The sequence below is a fragment of the Capricornis sumatraensis genome, chromosome 1 (assembly GCF_032405125.1).
Source record: "Capricornis sumatraensis isolate serow.1 chromosome 1, serow.2, whole genome shotgun sequence".
In the NCBI taxonomy this organism is placed as follows: domain Eukaryota; kingdom Metazoa; phylum Chordata; class Mammalia; order Artiodactyla; family Bovidae; genus Capricornis; species Capricornis sumatraensis.
The window spans coordinates 31,666,832-31,685,196 of record NC_091069.1 but is presented as its reverse complement, the minus strand read 5'-3'; the positions used below and the strand labels follow the sequence as shown (position 1 = coordinate 31,685,196).

Sequence of the window (18,365 nt, the reverse complement as noted above, 5' to 3'; positions counted from 1 at the left end):
GTTTAGCCATCAGGGGAACTTATTAAGAGTATTGTTACTTATTGAATGTCTATTAATAATGAAATCTACATAATAACTCAGTGAAGGTAGGTATCCATTTTGCAGATAAGGAAACCAAAGCTTATCATGTTGAGTGAATGAATAAAATATTTTTGGACATCAACTGGTTATTAAGCACATGAGTACATTTGAATGATACTTGGTTTACAGTTAGTGAAATGCCTTTGTCAGTATTGGTACCCTTGTCCTCAGATGTTTATTCTAGAAATGGTCATTCAGATGATAACGCATTGTTAGAAATGTGAGAGCCAGCTGCCAGGGTGGTGGTATTTGTTTTTACATGTCTAAGATGTATTTATGTATTCTTTCCCTTTAGTTAATAAGTGTCTGTGTATATTTTGGACTTTAGCTCATAGTATATCTTTGCCATAAATAAAATACTTAATGCTTAGTCTTATAATCACAAACTCCCATGGCATGGAAATAGTATGTTTATTACCACATTCATCATAGCTCAGCAGCTTGGAGGAGATAGCTGTAATTTTCTTTTTATAGTTTAGGCATGGGCCAAATGGAGAAACATGGACTAATTGTTTTGTATATAACTATAATCCAAAATCAATTTGAAAGGTACAAGCACTGAATCGTTTAAATGGACAAAGCCTATTCTACTTTTAAATGCGTTTAGCTTTGAAATCTATCATTACTGTAAGAAAATAGACTATTTTATACTTTTTGTACTGTCTTCTCAAAGCCTACTATTGAAAATCAAGAAATAATTGTCTTATTTATTAACTCTGTCTGAGTGCTTTTTGAAAGCACTGTTTAAGAGTAGAATAGAGTCATTTAAGAAGGCCAGGCAGATGACAAAGGAGCCACAGCTGTAATTTTCTTGTGGATGCTTTTATGAGTTCCTTATTTTTGTAATGCTCAGTGTGCTTTTAGGTATTTATAAATATAAAAAGAATTTTCTAAAAGACTTTTGTAAGGGGAAAACAAATTAGACCTACTTACAGTGTGGTTTGTCTACAGACTGACTTGCCCCTAATATAAGTTGTTTTAAATTAGTAACAAGGGGGAATTCTTGACAGTTATAACTGGTCTGTCATTTGGATTATGTATCTGTTAGTTGAATTTCATGACCTAAAGTTGAGTTTTTTAAAAATGCCCTCTAATTGGAAATTTTTAGCCAGTTCCAGTTACGTTATGAGAACATTAATTCAGGGGACACATCCTGAGCCCCTGCTGTGTTCTCTGTTCGTACTGAAATGCTGAGGATATAGTTATAGCCAGTCTTCTCCACCAGGCATTGAAGGCGCAGTTTCTCAAAATGCTTTTAAGAGTACGAGGAATCGGGACTTCCCTGGCAGTCCAGTGGTTAATACTTCACCTTCCAAGGCAGGGGATGTGGGTTTAATTTCTGGTCTGAGAGCTAAGATTCCACATGCTTTGTGACCAAAAAAAAAAAAAAACAAGATAAAACAGAAGCAATATTGTAACAAAGACTTTAAAAATGGTCCGTATAAAAAAAAAATCTTAAAAATAAATCCAGGGGGACATTGAAGCCACCTGGGGAGCTTAAAAAAAAAGGAAATGATTGTGTTCATGTGCATGTATGTACACACACACATGTGCCAGAGCTGCTTTACATCCATGTAGGTTAGATTTCAAGTTTCCAAGAAACATTTTGTATGAATAGAGAATTCATTGACTGAAAGTTTGAAAGTGACTGATATGACATATATTTCATCGTCACCTTCTTGCTTAACAACTTTTGGTGGCTCTCACAGGATGATGCCCAAACCCTTGTCATATCGCATCACAATTTTCTGTGTTATCTTTTAAGAGTGTCAGTAAAGCAGGGCTTGTGAAGTAGCGCCCTACCCTCTCCATGTGCTAGCCAGTAGGTATTTGCTTTTATTCCCCCTACTCTTAGTGTCTCCTGTTACCACCTTGGCTATGAGAACTCTAGACTGAGATTATTTACTTTACTCTAATGGGCACCTGAAATGGTCCTTGGTGCTATTTTTAGTTATCTTATTGATGTCACAGCAGAAAACATGATGATAATCTTTTATACAGGCTGGCTTCTGAGGAATTCTTAGGCCTTTTGTATCATTGAGGAAAGCGAGGAACCAAGACATTCTGAAGGAAACACCCCAGAAAGGAGTGAGTGTAGCACCTTCTGACTGGTCTGGTCCCACCGAAGAGGTAAGCACAGGGACTGGTGACTGAAAGCAAAGCAGCCCCTTTCTCATTTCATTTTCTCCATCTTAAAGGACTGCTTCTTCCTTAGCTCCTCAGTCCTCAGCAGAGGAATACAGCCAGGACTTTCTGGAGACAAAAGGGATCGATAAAATACCTGAGCTGTGTCATATCACATACATGACACATTTTGTGATGTGTTATCAACAAGTCTGTGAAGGAAACTTAACAGCACTTGCCCCTCCCTCCGTCTGGAAACAATTCTAAGACATCACTGACAGAAGAACCCTGACGATGGCCCAGAGCTTTTCTCACTCATGCCAACTAAAAGAAAAATCTCTTAGCTACATTGCCATGGGCTCTCCTGACATATATAACCCATATCAATCAGTGGGCTGGTTTTAAAACCTAACTGGAAGTTCCTGTAAGTTATAGTAAAGGCAGATGAAAATATTAATAAGCAGCATAGATAGAAGCAAGTTCAGAATCATATTCTTCTCAGAAGTAATGCTCCAGTGTAAAGTTAGAGCAAGTCTAGATGAAAATAAGTACATGCTTACTATCACAAGTAATGTGAGTTAGTGTATGGCTTTGAAGCATAACACATCATCATTTCTTTAGATGATGCACAAAGTGCACTTTTCCATCTTTTCCTAGAAGGGAGCGCTTAAGTCCAAACAGATTTCATGATTGATCACCTGAACTGCTCAAATCCAGCATTTGATGACTAAGCTATGGGGTTTGGACAAAATGTATTTCTTCAGTTACAGTTACTCAGAAGAGAATTATGAGCCTGTGAGAGAAGTGGCAAGCAATACCTACTTTGTAGGGCTGCTTAGTGGAGAAGAAAATAGCAATCCACTTCAGTATTCTTGCCTGGAGAATCCCGTAGACAGAGGAGCCTGGTGGGCTGCTGTCCATGGGGTCGCACAGAGTCAGACACGACTGAAGCAACTTAGCAGCAGCAGCAGGGCTGCTTAGAGGGTTGGTGGTAGTTTTTATTTTAAAATTAGAAAAAAATAAGAATAGAACAAGGCCCATTAAATACAATAGGTACCTTGGAGCGGTATATATACTACATGAACTTTTGAAAAGTTCACTTCATGCCACTTCACTCTTAGGAAAGACCTACATGAATACCTGTTTTCACTACGCAAATGAAGTCCAGAGAGGATTTTTGCTTTTATGAAAAAAGAAGAAAAGCAAAAATAGCATTCAGAGTGGTTTAAAGGCAGCATGAACCCTGAGCAGTGACTGACACCACCAAGCTCCTTCCCCAAGAACTATATAGCATCTCAGCATCAAGCCGTCATAGCTTTGAACTGTATCTGTGAGCAAATCTTGATTTATTTTGTGCATCCATTAGCATTTGTGCCCTAGTGTAACTGTTTCTTCACGTCATACCATTTCAGCTTACAAAAGGTTTCACAGGCATGCTGTACTTTCTACTTTCGGATAGTGGGGAAACCTGTACTATATAATATCACTCTCCTGGCTACTTCTCTTCCATTCTTTTCTGCAAGGGCAACTGACTTATGTGGTCCTTAAAGCACTTCCTTTAACGACTGTGGTCCTTAAAACACTTCCTTTAAGGACCACATACATCAGACGTAAGATGGTTCGGGAAGATCCCCTGGAGGAAATGGCACCCCACTCCAATATTCTGGCCAGGAGAATCCCATGAACAGAAGAGCCTGGCAGACTCAGTCCATGATGTCACAAAAAGTCAGACACAACTGAGTGTCTGAATACACTTAAAGCACTACCTACCTTCAGTAAGGATGGACAGGCATTTGTCAAGCACAGAGCCTTTATTTTACATACCGTTTCCAAAGAGGACATTGTTTAAGTCAGCAGAACTTCCGAGAGAGAAAGTGACAGCAAAGGTAACTGGCTCAAGTCCCTCTGTGTACAGCACGTACGTTTCATGTCTGAGCACCTTGTGTGTCTGGCTTAAGTAAAAGTAAGGCAGTGTAGATTGTGCGAACAAGAAATCTGTTCTGTGATCAGGAATGGCTGCTACATGCATCACGCAAAATGCACAACCTGAAACATTTCAATCTGCAACCGAAGTTTCCTCAAGCAAAGATTAGCGTGAACAGTGACGGAACACAGAGCAACTTGGGCAGAGAGAATGGATAATGCCATGGGGCAGTGAGGTTAGCACACTGATCAAGAGCCCCAAGCAGGAGGAGCCGTCCCAGTGGCCGAGCAGGCTAGGAGGGTGAGCAGCAGCCATCTCCAGCCACCTTCAGTTCCTTCCTGCCTTCACTCTAGGTTGAGCAGCTCCACGTCAAAGATGAGGGTGGCATTGGGAGGGATGACACCGGGGTGGCCTGTGGCTCCATATGCCACATCAGGAGTGCAGGTCAGCTTCGCCCTCTGCCCCAAGCTCATCTAGCAGGGATGGGGGCAGATGGGGAGAGGAGAAAGAGGACCCAGCTTGATTTAAAAGAAAAGAGTAAGGTAACTATGTCATTTTCCCAAACCATCCTCATGGTAACCCTGAAGATCTGAGATGAATTTTATATGTGGCACACTGAGGTGATGCTAAGAGTTGTAACCAAGGCAGATTGCACGTCAGACTAGCAGAGACGTAACTATGGACAGTAACTTCCAACACTGTAGTCTCAAATTCATTGATTTAGCAAACAATGCTGGTTATTCAATTAGAGTGCACCTCAACACTTCAATCTGTTCATAATTTTTCCTTCTTTCAAAGAAGCCTAAAGAGGATGTGTAAAGACCATATATGCATGTATATACTCATGTAGGTGCTAGGACCAATTCATTAGATTAAGAGATTAGAAGGCACAGCAAGGAACATCACGTGACTTCATAGAGGAAGGAAGAAGAGCCTGAACCAGGGCTCATCACAGCAGTCCTCAAGGATTTGTCTGGCATTAGTGGGACAACTGGTGAAATTTGAATAATCAATTTTTAAATTTTGAATAACTGACAAAAATTTGAACAGATTGGCTAATAGCATTATATCAATGTTAATGTCCTGGTTTTGTTCACGGTACTATGGTTATGTAAAACAACGTTTAGGGAAGCTGAGTAAAGAGTATACGAGAACTCTACTCATATAATATTTTTGCAAGTCTGAAACTAGTGCTTTTTTTTTTTAAGTTAAAAAAAACCCCTAAACACAGTAGCCTACCCCACCTCTTCTGCTGCTTCAGTCCTGAACAGCTAGTAGCTCACAGGCTTGCTTAGAACTGGAGGGATGTGCTTGGGAAGACAGCCCCAAGTGACAGGCAACAAAAGGGGTGGGGACACAAAGCCAGGACTGAAACTAGGTGGCATTGCCAAGCCCTGGCAGTGGAGTCAAAGCAGTGATGGTCTGTGATGGGGGAGGGTGGAGGGCAGAGTGCAGAGCCCAGACCCCTAGCTGCTCAAACTCCCCTTAACAAGGATCCTCTTCTTACCTGGGCTGCGCCCTCTTCAAAACCCTTGATGACTTCCTGTTTGCCAATTCTGAACTTGAAAGGCTTGTTTCTGTCTCTGGATGAATCGAATTTCTTGCCATTTTGAAGCATTCCTATGAAAGCAAGGATAGGGTGGAAAAGAGCTGTGGTCATGAGATAACTCCCATTTCAGGTTCAACACGTCTAGTATGGAATTCCTATTCTGTACAAACCTGCTGTCTTCCTGTCCTCCCCATCCATCCCGTTGACTAAGCAAGCACATCCCACCAATCACCAAATGGTACATATCTTTGAAGTCCAGGTATTTTCTCTACTTTTATTACCACCACCCTGTGGTCTCATCAAGCCACTATCACACCTTACCTGTGGACAGGAACCAACTCTAACGAGTCTTGTTGCTCTGCTTTTACTCTTCCATTCCCTTCTCCACACTGCACCCAGAATGGTTTAACACACACACACACACTCACACATGCGCACACACGTGCCTGATCCTATTATTCCCTTGCTTCTGTAACTTTCCTAAGGGAGAATCCGAATGCCTACATTGTATCCAGGCAGTTTAAGATCTAGCTACTGCCTGCCTGACAACCTTCTCTCTGTCCTCCCCTTCTCTCCTTTCCTTCTCTATTGAGGTCAGACCTTTCTCAAGTACTTCTGCACATTGCAAATTTTTTTATGCACCTTCCTTAGCCTGACAGTCTGTTTTCCCAGGCATTTCAGTTTCAGGTTGAGTCCTCACCTGATATTCTCAAGGTTCCCCCCCTACACAAAACCCAAAGGTCATATCATCCTTTATTGCAGTGAACAGTGTAAAGTGACCCAGCCAGTCAGGGGCAGCCTCCAGACCTCATACAAAAGGACTGTGTGAACTCAGGACACCCTGAGTGTTTTCTTAGCAGACTGAAGTATCCCTCAGCCTCCAACTGCAGATATCTTGTCATTCCTGATGTACATGCATGTGTTGTCTCAGTCCAGCTGCCTAAGAAGCAAGAGCTGCTTTTCTGTTTTCTGTTCTTACTGGTATCTCTAGCTCAAATATTAGACATTCTGCAAAGGATGCTATATCATGCCTTCTTCTCATGGCCCCTGGACCACATCAGAAGGCAATCTGGAACCAGAGAAAGATCTAGCTTGTAAATTCAGAGATTAGGCAATCTGGAACCAGAGAAAGATCTAGCTTGTAAATTCAGAGATTAGATTCTGAATTCACTTTGGCACTAACTTACTGTGTGAACTTAGATCACTTTCTCTCTGATCTCAGATTTGCCATGTTTCACATGAGAGGTCTAGTGTCTAAGTATCTGTGATTCCACATCCTAATTCCTACAATATAAATGTATACAAGAGACATTCTTACTTACCTATTTTCTCAGCAGAATAAATTGGGCTCTTTCCCTGGGTACTAAATCAGGCAAAGAAGAAAACCCTATTGCTACACAGAGACACACACAGATGGATACTTCTGTATCAAATACACGAGATCAAATACAAACTCAAGCATACACACAGGTTGCTAAGATATTCAGAGATGCGCATGCATGCTCACATACATTTATGCACATGCACTCAGAAGAAAACCCTGATGGCCAAACAGATGCTAAGAAAATATTTAGATACGTAGATATAATACAGTCACACATTCACAAACTTGTACAGTACACATATGGATATGCACATACACACGCACATGCATTCACACCCTCCATTTAAAGGCTGACTTTCTCATTCCCCATACTCCTCAGGTTTCATATGACTTAAACCACTTCAGACCATAAACTTTTATCTACTGCAGCAGGTTCAGTCAAAACCATGCAGTCCAGAAACAGACACCATAGACACCACAGACACATGGTGACCGGATTTAACAAGGGTGCCACTGAAATGTAATGGACAAAGGGTGATTTTTTTTAATTAATGTTGCTGATTGACTGTATATACATATGAGGGAAAATGAACCATCAAAGTGAACCCCTAATTCACCCACACATAAAAGTCAACTCCAGATGAATCACAGGCCTAAATATGAAAGATAAAATAATAAAGCTTCTAAGAATAAATAGAAGAAGAGCTTCATCACCTAGGATAGACAAAGATTTCTGAACACAAAATTACTAACTGAAAAGGAAAGCTTCATATGTAGAACTTCATTAAAATTAAAAATTCTATTCAAAATGGGACTTCCTAGTGGTCCAGTGGCTGAGACTCTGTGCTCCCAATGTAGGGAGCCTGGGTTCGAACCCAGGTCAGGGAACTAGGATGCATGCCACAACTAAAGGATCTCATATGCTGCAACAAAGACCCAGCACAGCCAAATAAATCTATATTTTAAAAAAGATCCTGCATTCTACAACAAAGAGAGTCTCACATGCTGCAATTAAGACCCACTGCAGCCAAATAAATAAATAAAAATTTAAAAAAAGAAATCTGCTCAAAGGATGCCAATAAAGGAGTAAAGAAAAACAGATGCTTTGGAATAGGAGATGTTTGGAATAGGTATAGCCAACAAAGGACTCAAATCCAGAATACAAATGAATTCCTACAGATCAATAAGATAAAGACAGACAACCTAATTTTTTCTTAAGTGGACAAAATTTAGGTGAACTAAAGAGGACATCCAAATGACCAGGAAGCACATGAAAGGGTACTCAACTTCCTTAACCATCAGGCCTGTGCAAATAAAAACCACAAGGAGATACCCTGGGAGCCCACCAGAGAGGGCCAAAATCAAAACAAAAACCTGACGATACCAAGCGGTGATGAGGATGCCGGAGAACTGGAATGCTCAGACATGGCTGGTGGCAGTGGAAACTGGCACAACTACTTCAGAAAGCTATTCGGCAGGATCTGCTACCTCTGAGCAGGTATAACCCTGTGCCCCAGCAATTTCACTTCTATGTTTAGCCAATGAGGTTGTCTACATATGTGCACCAGAAGACATCTACAAGACTCTTCAAAGCAACACCATTCATAATGTCTAAAAACTAACAATCCAAATGTTCATCAACTGTAGAAAGGATAAATTGCAATATATTCATGCAATGACCTGTACAGGAATAAAAAAGGGCAAACTCCTGGATAAATCTCACACACATTAAAAGTGAAATAAGAGACCTAATGAGTGAAATAACCCCCAAACAAAAGAGTACATACTCTATGAGATGAAACCAATCTATAGGGACAAAAAGTTAGAATGCTAGTTACCTTTAGGGAAATGTAATGACTGGCGGGATGGGGGGGGTGGGGGGGCTTCCCAGGTGGCCCCAGTGGTAAAGAATGCCCCTGCCAATACAGGAGACGCAGGAGACGTAAGAGACGTGGGTTCAAACCCTGGATTGGGAAGATACCCTGGAGGAGGGCCTGGCAACCCACAGCAGTATTCTTGCCTGGAGAATCCCATGGACAGAGGAGTTTAGTGGGCTACAGTCCATACAGTCGCAAAGAGTCCAACACGACTGAGGCAATGTAGCATGCACAAGTGAATGACTGGGAGGTGCTAGAAGGGTCTGTTGATCTGGGGGGTGGTTACATAAGTGTGATCACTTTTGAAAATTTTCATCAATCTGTACATCTTAGAGTTATGTTCTCTAGTGTATTTACATATAATAAAGTTTACCAAAAATTCCCAGTCTCTGACTGGGTTTGATGAGACAGTCCCTCCCCAGACCAGAGCTGCCCATGTCTAATGTTAGTATTTAATGCACATTGCCTCCTGTCTGCATGTATTGTGAAAAGTCTTTACAAAAGGATGTTGTGGTTTCGGTAACTTGATAAGTACTGGTCTGTCTGCAACATGGAGAACAGATAAATCAATTACATAGGTCAGAGGCCCCAGAAGGCTCATGGTAATTAGGACACATCACCGGGAGATGAAACACAGCTCCAGCCCACTGACGTCAGCCACCGGCAACACAGCTGTTGAGAAATACCCACACTGTCTGCCTAGAATTAACCTGGCACTTCACACTGGCCCAGAGAACTGCTAAAAATGGCCCCCGTCTGACTCTATCCTAGGAATTAAACTGGCCTTGCTGTCTGCGAAGTGGCTGTCACCAAGTTCACCACATTGGGAAGAAGGTCACAAGGCAGAGCACTCCCCCTGCACCCCCTTTGGAACAAACATTTGCTCATCGATCTTCGGCCAGAAGTCCTCAGGAACTCCATCTAGAATGTTCCTCAGTGCACCTGGCCTTCCAATCCATATCATCCATGAGGGCTCAGCAGAGATGTGGGCCCTCCTCTGCTCCCACAGCACCACAGGCACTGCCCTCCCCCATGCCCACAACCCTGGTGAAGGGAGGGATCCTCTTGTTTCATGTTTGTGTCCCCTAAGTGATCAGTAAGAGTAGACTGAATAGTCTATTTCCCCATAAAGAAAGGGGATTCTGAGGAAGTCAAGACTTCACTTCTTTCATAACACTGTAGGATGAAAAGGAAGTCTGCAGGGGGCTCAGGGCTCTGAGAGCTATAAGAGGAATTTCCAAGTATCAGACAGAACCAGAGGGGCCAGGGCTCCATCCTGCCTGCAACAGACAGAAGGGAAATGGAGATGGCTGGCTCTGTCAGAGGCTGGTACCATGGTGGGTCTTGCTGGTAGAAGAGGGGAGGGATTAACCTTGGCAGTGCCCTTTCTCATTCCCTCAAGGCTGGCTGGGGGAGATGGAGATGGCTGGTCAGAGGAAGACTTGGCTGCCCTGGGCTTGGGGCCTATTCCGGGGGAGCAGATACCTCTGGAGAGGTGTCAGAGTAGAGACCTGCCTGCAGAGGGGCAGGTTTGGATGAGAGCATAGGGGCCAAAGCCTACCTGTGTAGTGCACCACGCACGTCTGGCCCTTCTTGGGGAACGTCCTTCCTGCAAGGAGACACAAAGATCCAGGAATGAACAGCAAATTGGGAAAAGTCACCAGGAACATTTCAGGTGTGACTTGTGACCAAGAGCTCTGGCCCACATTCCCCTCCATACCACGGAGAAGCCCATGGCTCCAATTCTGGCTCTGTGCTGTGTATGAGTCAGTGGCTTTGTTGTGAGTGACTTCACTTCTCTGGCCTTGATCTGAACTTTATTTCCTTGGGTTCCACAACTTTGCTCTCTCCTGGTTGTTTCCCTTTCTTTGATTGCTCTTTTTACTTTCCTCCATCCATTCCACAAACCTGACCGCCTACTATCTGGCAGGCCTGGACTAGATTCCAGAGACACAGAGCAATCTATGAACTCACAATGAGGTTCGGGAAATAGATGCATAAATAATAGATTATAATGCAGGGTGACGACTGCACAAGGATGAATAAAGAGTGAAAGTCACTCAGTCATGTCCGACTCTTTGCGATAGCATGAACTATACAGTCCATGGAATTCTCCAGGCGAGAATACTGGAGTGGGTAGCCTTTCCATTCTCCAGCGGATCTTCCTGACCCAGGAATTGAACCGGGGTCTCCTGCATTGGAGGTGGATTCTTTACCAACTGAGCTATCAGGGAAGCCTGATGATTCTGAATAAACAGAATCATTCACAAATATTTATTGAATACCTGCTCTGTGTAAGGCCTGATCTCAGGATACACCAGTGAGTTACACAGACCAGACAAGATTGCTACTCTTTTGGAATTTACATTCTAACGGAGGGAGACAAACAATACTCAAATAAACAAGACAATATAGATTGTGATAAGTTCTCTAAAGAAAATAAACACAATGATGAATTGCAAAGAGATACAGTGGGACAGGTCATTTCAGAATGGCTGATCCAGGACAGCCTCTCAGAGATGACATTTGAACTGAGACTTGAAGGATGAGGAACACACTGGGAAAAGCACTGTGGGAAGAAGCAGCAGGCAGTGCCTAAACCGTGAAGCAGGAAAGGGTCAATGCATTTACAGAATGAAAGGAGTCTAGATGACTGGAAAGAAGGGAAGGAGGTGGAGACAAGTGGGAAAGAGCTGGATTTAATTCTGCAAATTCTTTAAGTGCAACAAGAAGGCATGGGAGGGCTTTAAGCAAGAGAATGACATAATCTGAATTAAGATTTTATAAGATCATTCTGGCTGCTCTGTGTAGGATGGACAGTTAGGCGCCTGTTGCAATAATCCAGACAGAAAATCAATGATGGCTTGAATTAAAGTGGTTGGCAGCAGAGAAGAGAGTAAAATAGATGGGAGATATATTTTGGAATTGGAGCTGACAGGGCATGCTAATGGCATGGAGAAGGGGATCCAGGATGAGGGAGAAGCATGATGTTAAGGTTTTAGGGTGGGTGACTGGAAGGCTGGAGGAGCTGATTCCTGAGATGGGGAAGACTGACGAGGCACAGATTTGTGCAGGTGGCAATCTCGAGATACCTATTAAGACACATGAGCTTGTACTGCAAGTAGGCAGATAGAGAGTCTGCACTGGAGCTATAAATTTGGGTGGGATCTAAAGGCCATGGGACTGGATAACAAAGCCTTGGGAGGGTGAACAGCTGAGCCAACATGTAGATGAGGCCCCAGGGAGGGAGCAACTAACTAGTGTCAGGGAAAGTATTGGAGAGGAGATAATGGTTAAACTGGGTCTTAAAAGATGAGTAACTTGCCAGAGGAAGTAAGGGAGATAATATGGGAAGAGTGAAGCACATGTTCAAAGGCTTCGAATCACGCAGTAATGGGAGCCTGTCTGGTTTCCTGCTTTAACCTTAAGTTCTAGCACACAGTATAAGCTCAATAAATATTTGCTGAATGGCTGGTGTGTTTAACAACTTCCACACAGCTCGATAAAGCCAGAGAAAAGTTGGTGGTAGGGATAGGGACTGCTAGTGAGAGATGAGGCTCCAGTGTGGAAGGTAACAGAAGGCTATATCTGTCTGCCTGGAGAAAAAGGAGGATTCCTTAAAACATTTTATGCCCAGAGAGGGGCATAATCAGATATGCATTTTAAAAAGTGCGCAGACTGTGGTGGAGAAAACCGTGTGGGTGAGGTGGGAGGCCAGACGGAAGGCCAAGAGGTGAGACTGGAGGTGGGAAGACCAGTTTAGAGACTGCGGAAATCTGGGTGAGAGATGGTGATGGCTGGAACTAGGGCAGAGGCTGAGGAGATGGAGTCTTCAAGATACTCAGCAGGAGAAGTAGGCAGGATTTGTTGTAGGCTCGACCAAGACAGACATCCTCAGCACAGCAGCATCGTTATTGAAATATTAATTGGTGCTTTCTCCCACTCTGGGTTACAGCATGGTACCTGGCCCTTCTGTGCTTCCTTGACTTGGGGATTTAGACTGAAGTAAAAGCAGAAGGCCAAAGTTCCTCTGTGCCAAGTCACTTCAGTCATGTCTGACACTTTGTGACCCAATGGATGGTAGCCCATCCATGGGATTCTCCAGGCAAGAATACTGGAGTCGGTTGCCACTTCCTCCTCCAGAGGATCTTCCTAACCCAGAGATCAAACCCAGTTCTCTTATATCTCCGTGCATTGACAGGTGGATTCTTTACCACTAGTGCCACCTGGAAAGTTCCTCCAGGCTTTCCCTAAAAATCTGATCTGCTTCAGGAGAAAAACTCCTTGTCCCTAGCCGGGGAGGGAGGATAAGGAGAGATCACTCTAAAGGTTTCTTTGAGCCAGGGAAGGGAGAAGAGGCCTGGAGGCCCCTGGCAGAATTCTAAAGCAGTGCCCTGGGTGGGGGAGGGTGGGGGAGGTAAAAAGACCTCAGGGAGATGCTTCCTGGGACCCAGTACAGAGGTTCCCAGCATAGAAAAAGAAGCCTGTACCTCTGGAGTGATCCAAGGTCCTGGCTGGGACTCCTAGGGACCACTGTTTTTAAATTAGGAGGGTGGCCAGGAGCCAAGAGTCCCTCCAATTTCCTTGGGTTGGGGGAGTGTCAACACTGCCTGACACGCAGTTTGCCTGTCAAATCCTGCAGAAATATGGGCTCCAGTCTGTATTAAGGTTGGTTTAAGAAATGGAGAAAGCTACTCCTGGCACATCCAAACTCAATTACACAAGGGTGATGCCTGGGATGCCTGGCTTGGGAAAGTGTCGGGTGACAACCGAAGGCAGGAAGCAAGGGAACACAGAGGAGCGCCTTGGAGTGGGGAAGACCAGGAGCAGGAGTTCTGTTTTGGACTTGCTGACTTTGAGGAATCCGTGGACTTCCAGGTAGAGGCTGAGCAGCGGCTGGATAAACGGACCACCGTGAACTCAAATCCCAGGCCTGGGCTGGACGCTTAAGTTTGGGGGCCATTGGTTTCAGCCGCTCATGAAAGCCGTGGAAGTGGACAGGCTGGCCGGAGAGGCTGAGTGGGGCAGGGAGCATAAAGCTAGATGCAGAGACAGTGGAGGAAGCGCTCCGCCTTTTCCAGACTGGCTCGGTCCCTACAGCGTCTCACCGTCCAGATCGCGGGGGGCCGCCCGATCAGAGGCCCGGAAGCGGGTGCGTTAGAAGAGGGCTGGCCCGAGCAGAAGAGACCCCAAAGCATCTCTTTTCCCCGTTTCCAGAGCTCACTCAGCAAGGCAGGGAAAGCGGAGCTGTAACCCGGCCCTAGGAAATCAGCAGCAGCGGATAACCGAGTGTTTCCAGCCGCAGCAGCGCCAGTCGGAGGCGCCCGGGGCGGTGGCGGGCCGCAGACCCCAGCCTCCCAGCCTCCGCCTCCGTTCCTCTAGGTGAGCAAGCGCGGAGGGGGATGGCGAAGGGTGTCTGCTAGAACCCCCAACAATCCCATGTCGGGTCATCTCCCGCTGTCCCCATCCTAGGCCCGCTCCCCCTGTTCTGCACCCCTCCGCGCCACCTCGGAATCGGACCCCCACCCCCCCCACCGGGCTCCGCCCCGAGACCCCTCCTCCTCCCCCGGCCCCGCCACCCGGTACCGTCTCCCGGGGAGATGGTCTCGATCTCCACGCCCATCGCGGTCCCACTGGCCCCGCCTCCGAGGGTCCCCGCTGCTGCCCCGACCCCGGCTCGGCTCCGGCCCTGGCCCGCTGGCGCTCCGGCTCGCCTCCCCGCCGCCACTGCAGAGTCGGAGGAGGTGCGGCTGGAGTCGGGACCTGCGCAGGGAGGGGCCACGGGGAAGAGAGCGGCGGGGCGGAGCGGCGCGGAAAGGTGGGGTCGACCGGGGCGGGGCCCGGGGGGAAGCGACCCTGAAGCGACTGCTCCAGAGCTTGACCAGGCTAACGATCATTAACCCACTGACTGGGGAAGATGTTGAGGAAGGCATGCAGACACTAGCGCATCTACCCACCCATCTGTCCCTCCCGCTTTCCCTCCCTCCCTCCCTCCCTCCATCCATCCATCTGTCGACACATTTATGTAGCACCTACTATAGTCAAAGCTATAGTTTTTCCAGTAGTCATGTATGTATGCGAGAGTTGGACCATAAAGAAGGTTGAGCATCGAAGAATTCATGCTTAACATCTTAATTCTCAAGAAGGCTCTTGAGAGTCCCTTGGACTGCAAGGAGATCAAGCCAGTCAATCCTAAAGGAAATCAACCCTGAATATTCATTAGAAGGACTGATGCTGAAACTGAAGCTCCAATACTTTGGCCACCAATGTGAAGAACTGACTCATTGAAAAAGACCCTGATGCTGGGAAAGACTGAGTGAGTGAAAGTTACTCAGTCGTGTCAGACTCTTTGTGACTCTATGGACTGTATAGTTCATGGAATTCTCTAGGCCACAGTACTGGAATGGGAAGCCTTTCCCTTCTCTAGGGGATCTTCCCAACCCAGGGATCAAAGCCGGGTCTCCTGCATTGCAGGTGGATTCTTTACCAGCTGGGAAAGATTGAAGGCAGGAGGAAAAGGGGGTGGCAGAGGACATTATGGTTGGGTGGCATCATCGACAGAATGGATATGAGTTTGAGCAAGCTCTGGGAGATGGTGAAAGACAGGGAAGGCTGGAGTGCTGCAGTCCATGGGGTTGCAAAGCATGGGACACCATTAAGCAACTGAACAACAGCTCTGTGTTACGCTGCGGGTGGATAGGGGGAGCAGTCAACTTGGTCTCACAGGTAAGTGGAGAGGGCCAGCAACGAAACCAACACTTTAATTAACTGCATTCACTGCCATAGAGTTCAGAACCTCACAGAAGCACCAGAGAGGTACCTACCCTAGCTAGGCTGTTGGAATCTGTAGGGACAAGTTGTGGGGGTGGTGGAAGGGGTGGGTGGAAAATAAACCAGTAATTACTGACTCTCCCCCACCCACCTACACCCCTATACTCCATCCTGCATAGTTCTTAGGTAGGCATGGGTGGCCTCCCGCCTTTCAAGGCAGAGAACTGCACCCTGGGGATACCAACCGAATTAAGACAATCGTTGTCCTGGAGGAATCCAGGCTGTGATGAGGACAGGAACAGTTACCACCTGGAGTGATTTAAGTTGCGGGATGAATGAATGAATGATTTCTACCAGACCTTCACCTCCTTCCAAAGGAGACCCAGGAATCTAGAACGGTATTTTTTGGAGGAGGTAAGCATTTGGAGAAGGAAATGGTAACCCACTCCAGTGTTCTTGCCTGGAGAATCCTAGGGACGGGGGAGCCTGGTGGGCTGTCATCTCTGGGGTTGCACAGAGTCGGACACGACTGAAGCTACTTAGCAACTTAGCAGCAAGCATTTGAAAAATGAATGGAACTTTCAATTTTTTCTCTCTCTTCATGCATTGTTGCAAAAATTGATACGAAGGTATGATTCTGACAAGTGGAGCAGGAAGGCAGGCATGGGAAGAAAAGCCTGAGCAAAGAAGAGAGAGTCCTAGGTGTTACTTCTCCACTTCCGCACTCCCCTCTCTCCCAGATGGTCAAGGCACGGACTTCAGATTATCAGAAGGAGGGCTGGCTGTGTGTTCAACAAACATGATCAACTATCGTGAGGGTCAGGATCTGAAATTCCCCATGAGCTGCCCCAAGGCGTGGCCCAGAATCTGGCAGGGGTATAGCTGGCTTTAAGCCTAGTGAGTTGTAGCTATGGTCAGGCACTTTTGGGGTAAGTGTAGAATAGCGGTTTGTAATTAGAGCAGGTCCATGGAGCGGAGTCAGTTACATATACCCTATTTTGTGTATGGAGAACATCTTTCTGAGATTTTAAAGAGGTCTTCAACTCCTTCTCTACCTCCCCCTCCCCGCTGCTTCCCTGAAAAGCTAAGAAACCGTCTTGACTCTAGGGCCCAGGACTCCTTCTTAGACTGCTGCTGCTGCTAAGTCACTTCAGTCGTCTCCGACTCTGTGAGACCTCATAGATGGCAGCCCACCAGGCTCTTCCATCCCTGGGATTCCCCAGGCAAGAACACTGGAGTGGGTTGCCATTTCCTTCTCCAGTGCATGAAAGTGAAAAGTGAAAGGGAAGTCGCTCAGTCTTGTCCGACCCTCAGCGACCCCATGGACTGCAGCCCTCCAGTCTCCTCTGCCCATGGGATTTTCCAGGCAAGATTACTGGAGTGGGGTGCCATTGCCTTCTCCCCTTCTTAGACTACGAGGACCGAAAAGATGCGGGGGAAAGCGCTAAACCTCTCAAGGGACGAACGGTATCAATAGCAGTTTTACCTTCGATGGCGTTTCAGGCGGAATACAACTCCCAGAGATCTGTGCGGCAAAGCTCGAGCTTATTGGCCAATGGGAAGGACCGTCTCATAACGGGACACAAGCAATAGCCAATAGGCAGGGGGAATTGCCTAGCTTGTACAGCCTCGTCTCACCTACCGGGCTGTGGGAACCGATGCTTCCGGAGTCTGCTTGGGACTTCGGATCAGAGGTCTGTGTGCTCCGAAGGTCGCGGGGAAACTGATTTTCTGTGCGGCAGTGAGACCAAAGGTATTTTGTCTCTACTGCTTTCCGGCCTGGCCTCTGTATGGGAGGCCAGGTGGGCGGGGACGGAAGTGGAGGGATCTGGGCTTTGGCAGACGCGGACTAGAGGAAGGGTTACAGGTGCGAGGAGAAGAGGTCTAGAAGGGTGGGGGGCCACGTGAGAGGGCTGGCGGATGCGGACGAGCAGGGGTTGGGTTTAAACCAGAGAATATATTACTTGTGCCTCACGAGTGACGCTTCTGGGAATATATCCTAAGGAAGCCATTCAAAATGAACATGCTTTATGCATAAATACCTTTATCCCAGCGCTATTTGTAAAAAGATAAAGTTGGCTGTAACCAGGTATCTCACCAGTGAGGAAAAATTATGGCACTTTCTCAACAGTGAGGAAAAGTGGTATGAAGTGGCTTCTAAAAGTAATTTATAAAGCTTTTAAATAACATGGGTAAAATCCTAATATAATGTGAAGCGAAAAAATCGTGGTATGAAATGGTGCAGTATGAGTGAAAAAGTTTAACATCAACTGCATAGAAAAATGTCTGGAGGGTTGCAGTCATAATTTTCTTTCGTTGAATTTGAGTGTGTGTGTGTGTGAATTTACCTTTTGACCTTTTAAAAAAATTCATTGGAGTATAGTCGATTTAAAATGTTGTGTTAGTTTCTGCTATACAGCAAGTGCATCAGTTATACATACACATATAGCCACCCTTTTTAAGGTTTTTTTCTCAATTAAGTGATTATAGAGTGTTGAGAATACTTCCCTGTGCTATACAGTTGTTCAGTTTCTACATTTTGAGGACTCTTTATGGCCTCATGGACTGTACCCTCCCAGGCATCAATACTGGAATGGGTTGACATTTTCTTCTCCAGGAAATCTTCCCCATCCAGGGAGTGAACTCTAGGCTTTTGCATGCCAGGCAGATTCTTTACCATCTGAGCCACGAGGGAAGGCTCATCCTATACAGTAG

The 18,365-nt window shown here is 45.7% G+C and overlaps 1 protein-coding gene across 3 annotated transcripts; it reads right to left on the bottom strand.

Moving 5' to 3' along the window:
• Positions 1–4,062: 4,062 nt before the first annotated feature.
• Positions 4,063–17,336, bottom strand: FKBP1B (FKBP prolyl isomerase 1B). Of its 3 annotated transcripts, none has more exons than XM_068977967.1 (4): positions 17,293–17,336; positions 10,441–10,488; positions 5,637–5,749; positions 4,063–4,602 (listed from the first exon to the last, which is right to left on the bottom strand). In XM_068977967.1, exons 3-4 carry the CDS (start codon positions 5,745–5,747, stop codon positions 4,474–4,476), a joined length of 240 nt encoding a protein of 79 aa, XP_068834068.1. In that variant the 5' UTR covers positions 5,748–5,749; positions 10,441–10,488; positions 17,293–17,336; the 3' UTR covers positions 4,063–4,473. The 3 variants fall into 3 exon arrangements, with proteins under 3 accessions (XP_068834068.1, XP_068834051.1, XP_068834060.1); XM_068977950.1 differs by lacking the exon at positions 17,293–17,336 and adding an exon at positions 14,466–14,588; XM_068977959.1 differs by lacking the exon at positions 17,293–17,336 and adding an exon at positions 14,466–14,588 and having other exon boundaries at positions 4,546–4,647.
• Positions 17,337–18,365: the final 1,029 nt, after the last annotated feature.

Coding starts and splice junctions, on each gene's coding strand:
- FKBP1B (XM_068977950.1), bottom strand. CDS start 14,502: ATGGGCGTGGAGATCGAGACCATCTCCCCGGGAGACG. Junction 10,489..14,465: donor GACCATCTCCCCGGGAGACG/GTACCGGGTGGC, acceptor GTCTCCTTGCAG/GAAGGACGTTCCCCAAGAAG. Junction 5,750..10,440: donor GTGCGTGGTGCACTACACAG/GTAGGCTTTGGC, acceptor TTGCTTTCATAG/GAATGCTTCAAAATGGCAAG.